Source organism: Cebus imitator, unplaced genomic scaffold, assembly GCF_001604975.1.
Source record: "Cebus imitator isolate Cc_AM_T3 unplaced genomic scaffold, Cebus_imitator-1.0 Scaffold239, whole genome shotgun sequence".
NCBI lineage: Eukaryota > Metazoa > Chordata > Mammalia > Primates > Cebidae > Cebus > Cebus imitator.
This window is the reverse complement of record NW_016107554.1, coordinates 1,130,191-1,135,404: the sequence shown is the minus strand read 5'-3', so window position 1 is coordinate 1,135,404 and position 5,214 is coordinate 1,130,191. Positions and strand designations below refer to the sequence as shown.

The 5,214-nt window shown below is 49.8% G+C and overlaps 1 protein-coding gene across 2 annotated transcripts in view; it reads left to right on the top strand.

Moving 5' to 3' along the window:
- The first annotated feature begins 340 nt into the window (after positions 1-340).
- The window catches only part of EOMES (eomesodermin), a 6,763-nt gene continuing 1,889 nt past the window's right edge, over positions 341-5,214 (top strand). For both annotated transcript variants that reach the window (XM_017498251.2, XM_017498250.2), the window contains exons 1-5: positions 341-1,638; positions 2,708-2,862; positions 3,557-3,678; positions 4,146-4,304; positions 4,391-4,452. In XM_017498251.2, coding sequence (XP_017353740.1) covers positions 758-1,638; positions 2,708-2,862; positions 3,557-3,678; positions 4,146-4,304; positions 4,391-4,452 — 1,379 coding nt within the window. In that variant the 5' untranslated portion in view covers positions 341-757. The remainder of the gene's footprint in view (positions 1,639-2,707; positions 2,863-3,556; positions 3,679-4,145; positions 4,305-4,390; positions 4,453-5,214) is intronic.

Below are 5,214 nucleotides of genomic sequence, written 5' to 3'. Positions count from 1 at the left end.
TAAAATCTGCTCCAGCCATCTCTTTCCTCGCGCAGAGGGCTGAGATGACTAATGTGTCAAGGATGGACACCTCTGCGGAGACCTCAAACCTTGTCCCCTAAACTCCAGCAAAATTACAGACACCAGGATTCATTCTCACAGCGGGACACAGTCCAAAAAAAAAAAAAAAAAAAAATCAGGCGAAAGGAAAAGAAAGTCGCAGGCGACTTGATCCAATTAGTAAATGCCTAATTGAATTAGTGTCACCTCCATCAGCCAATAGGAGGGTCTTCGGGCTGTGAGGCCTCGAAGCCCCTCCCTGGCGGCAAGTATATAAAGCAGCCAGTGACAGCCCATAAGTTTTCAAGTGGTCAACTTGACCAATGGTTTGGAAATTGAAAAAGGGCAGAAAGGCGCGGGCTAGTGGGTGGTTGGGGACAAAGATCTAAGTCCCCTTCTTCCAGCGTGTGAGTGTGGGAGGAGGGTGGGGGTCCTGAGGAGCAAGAGATACGAGGAAGGACAAGGAGAGGGCTTCTGGGTTAGTTTCCACCTCCTGCTTTCCAACTCACGGCGCTTTCCTTGCGGAAAGGACGCTGGATTCAGGGCGCGCCAGTGCGCGCCGTAGCTGCCCGCGAGTCGGCAGGTGGGTAGCCCCGGTGCGGGAGGAAGGGGAAGTTACCTTCCCCTCGGAAGAGGGCGCTGGCTCCCCCATCCTGCCTTTATAATAAGGCCACCGGAGGAGAGGAAGCAGCCAGCTGCCGTCTGCGCTTTGCAAAGCATGCAGTTAGGGGAGCAGCTCTTGGTGAGCTCGGTGAACCTTCCTGGAGCGCACTTCTACCCGCTGGAGAGTGCGCGAGGCGGCAGCGGCGGGAGCGCCGGCCACCTCCCCGGCGCGGCCCCGTCTCCTCAGAAGTTGGACTTAGACAAAGCGTCCAAGAAGTTCTCCGGCGGTCTCTCCTGCGACGCTGTGAGCGGGGAGCCCACAGCCGCCAGCGCAGGGGCCCCCGCGGCCATGCTTAGTGACACCGACGCCGGGGACGCCTTTGCCAGCGCTGCGGCAGTGGCCAAGCCAGGGCCCCCGGACGGCCGCAAGGGCTCCCCCTGCGGGGAGGAGGAGCTGCCCTCCGCCGCTGCAGCCGCCGCCGCCGCCGCCGCCGCGGCTGCAGCCACTGCGCGCTACTCGATGGACAGCCTGAGCTCCGAGCGCTACTACCTCCAGTCCCCCGGGCCTCAGGGGTCGGAGCTGGCTGCGCCCTGCTCACTCTTCCCGTACCAGGCGGCGGCTGGGGCACCCCACGGACCTGTGTACCCGGCTCCTAACGGGGCGCGCTACCCCTATGGCTCCATGCTGCCCCCCGGCGGCTTCCCCGCGGCTGTGTGCCCACCCGGGAGGGCGCAATTCGGCCCAGGAGCCGGCGCGGGCAGTGGTGCAGGCGGTAGCAGCGGCGGGGGCGGCGGGCCCGGCACCTATCAGTACAGCCAGGGTGCTCCGCTCTACGGGCCGTACCCTGGAGCCGCAGCGGCGGGATCTTGCGGAGGATTGGGGGGCCTGGGGGTCCCCGGTTCTGGCTTCCGTGCCCACGTCTACCTGTGCAACCGGCCTCTGTGGCTCAAATTCCACCGCCACCAAACTGAGATGATCATTACGAAACAGGGCAGGTGAGCGCAGCGTGGAGGGTACCCTGGGTTCGGGGATAAAGGGTGAACGTGTGGTCCAGGGGAAGGTCCGGGATGAGGGAGCTGTACCCAGTCGTTCCGCGCTGTGCTTAGAGTGTTTCACCGAGCGCAATAAATCTCCGTAGACACCGCATCTCCAATGCTGTGTGTCCCTCTGTGTCTGCGCACCGTAGGCTCTTGCAGGGTGCTAATGTTGCGGCTGTACGCTCCTTTTCCCTCCCATCATCCTCACCTGAACAGACCTGAAGGAGGCGGAAATGGAAATTAGGGCATGTCCTCCAGCTGGATGCATTAGATCCGCCTGCTCGGCGGTCGGCTGGTGCCTGCCTGCAAGCCGGCAAGGAGCCACGGGTAGGGAAAGGTTCAGGAGCTGGCCTCCTGAGCGCAGTAGATGGGCTCCCGCAGTTTTAGGCGCCAGGGTCTCCATGGGGCGTCTCCGGAAGGTGGGTGAGAGGGCTAGAGCGCCGGCTTCGGAAGGTTGGTCGGAGTAGATCATTAGACCCTCCCTGGAGCCAGACCTGGCTCGGGTTCGTGCGCGAGAAAGTTCTGATACACATCCAACCGCTAACACTGGCTACTTCTGGGGAAAGGGAGGGGTGGGTGCTCTGAGAGGGACACTCAACGGGGACTTTTATCCTAAAGTATTAATATGTATTTTTAACAAGAATAACCTAATATTGTTCTCCGGTACTTTTAAAAATGGTTCATTTAAAAATTAGTAGTTTTTAACATCCTAGGAGAAAAATTTTAATGAGCATCTGAAAAGGCCGAGAACTTGAGGGTTTGGAAGCACGTGAATTTGGGATATACCGACGTTGGGGCAGATTTTATTTTATTTTATTTTGAAAAGAGGGAAAGGTTCCAAGAGTTGCCAACTAAAAACATTTCACATACTTTTAGGCCACTTGCTCTACCAGCATTCTGTTCATTGCAAACTTTTAAATGTGCCCCGACCCAATCCCAGGTGTCTGGGGAACCTGCCTGGGTCTGGGCCCGTTCTAGGACATCCCGATTTAAATCTGTTTTTCTGGTTCTATTCCCTTGCACACAGGCGCATGTTTCCTTTCTTGAGCTTCAACATAAACGGACTCAATCCCACCGCCCACTACAATGTGTTCGTAGAGGTGGTGCTGGCAGACCCCAACCACTGGCGCTTCCAAGGGGGCAAGTGGGTGACCTGCGGCAAAGCCGACAATAACATGCAGGGTGAGCAGAGAAGAGGCCCGAGCCGGGCGGAACCGGCTGGTGGGAAGAAATCGAAACCCTCGACTCAGACAATTCACATTTAAAGTTAGCACTTGTTTCCCCTTCCATTCTGAGGCCTAGAGGTGTTAGTGAGAGTTTCTTTGTGTTGATTGTTTGACAAGAGGAGAATTTGCTAAGTCAGATATCTCGCCTGCCAATATACAGATATTTAGAATCTTCAAGACATCACATCACCCCACCCCACCCCAATCCCTACATTTAAGAAACTGGTAGTCATAAGCTCTTCAGGTGGGAAGGGCCCCTGGAATTCTAATGTTCACTCGAGAAAGCCCAGCCAAAGTTTGGTTGACCCGTAAACGTCCAACTACCTTCCATGGGATGCTGCCCTTACAGCTTTAGAAGGCCCCAAATTGACCTTCAAGTGTTATCTCCTATTAGCTCCGTTTTTAAATTCTGAAATATCATTCAGGCAAGTGCCTCGTGCAAGGAAGGTTGGAAGCACAGGGGCCGGGGAGGAATGTCAGTGTAGTCCTACTGGTCTCCACGGGCCTCTTTAAGCAACTTTTGCTGGGAGACCAGCTGTAAGGCTCGCTCTTATACCTTGCCCATAGCTAAGAGACATCCCTCCCCTTTTCCCATTTGTAAACAGCCCTATATACTTGGGTTTTGTGTTTTGTTTCATTTTTTCTCTTAGGCAACAAAATGTATGTTCACCCAGAGTCTCCTAATACTGGTTCCCACTGGATGAGACAGGAGATTTCATTTGGGAAATTAAAACTCACCAATAACAAAGGCGCAAATAACAACAACACCCAGGTAGAGTGACCGAGGAGGAGGGGGTGTCTTCTGCTCTGACTATGTCTTTTTTCTAATAAGAGTTCCTACTCTTTTTACTGTATTTATAATCGCAGTTGTGACCTTTTGGCTTGTCTATTTCTAACCATTTTTGTTCTTTTGGCCTTTCTCATCTTCACTTTCTTATTGGATTTCAGTAACAGTGAGTTGACTATTAGGAAGAGAAATACCTAAGTCTTTTGAGAATTTAGAAAACCAAGAGGAAAGCGTATTTATTGAAACCACATACCAAGCTATGTTTTAAATTTTTTAAAAAGTGGGGGGAGGGGGCAATAATGAAGCCTTTAAAATGGCAATAAGCAAAGACAGCTGTTGGTGAGGAGCATTTAGGAGTCCCATACTACAATACATAATTTGTCAAAATCTAATTTTTTTGACCACTAAGAGACTTTTTAGATTTAGCAACTTTTTTTCTGTATTCTTTCCAGATGATAGTCTTACAGTCCTTACACAAATACCAACCCCGACTCCACATTGTTGAAGTTACAGAGGACAGCGTAGAGGACTTGAATGAGCCCTCAAAGACCCAGACATTTACCTTCTCAGAAACGCAATTTATTGCAGTGACTGCCTACCAAAACACCGATGTGAGTGTCCTAGACATCTCAAGAATCTCTAAAGCTAAGGTCCAGCATGATAAAGCCCTCAATGACTGTTTTTCTTCCCCATCTAGATTACTCAACTAAAGATTGATCATAACCCCTTTGCAAAAGGCTTCAGAGACAACTATGATTCGTAAGTGCAACTTTTATCCACACTTGCATGACCAGCTCTGAACAGGATATCTATCAACAGACACTTTGCTGAGAGTATATTTTAGGAAGAGCTTTTACCTTTGAGATTTTTACCTATTTTAATTTTTCCAAATTTTTTTCCCCTTTACTAATCTTGCTTTAGAATTTTCTCAAAAGGGTTGTGTTAATTTTTGAAGAAATGTTAAAGACTTAAAAATTAAGAATTTTTTTTAGCATTTGAGTGAAGACTTGAAATTTTAAGAATCTGCATTTATATACCTTCCTTTTCATTTGATCCACCTTTTTATTCTTCCAAGAGCAGATATTATTACTCTCCCCACCCCCGCTTTTTTTTTTTTTAACATAAGAAAAACCTGAAACTAAGAGGATGTAATTTCACAACGTGAAACAGCGCGGCCCTGCTGTTTTTAAAATCTGAGTTTTCTACCGCCACAACCAGTGTTTTCTCCATCACATTGACAAAGGAGGTTTGATCTGAGTTTTTCATGTTCTAGTCTAGTAAAGGTAGATTTTCTATAGTTTAAATACTTGATGCCTAGGAGGAAACTTTTTCTTACAATAGTAGGAAATTTTTCCCAATAAGCCAAGAGTCCAGCTAAAATCCTCCAATGCATCTCCTGACTGTTCTTCCAGTCCAACAGACCAGCACTTTCGTACAGATAACCAACACAGCCTTTTTCATTTCTGGGAGGCGGTTTGTTTGGGGACAACATTAGGGTTTTTTTTTTTTTTTTTTTTTTTT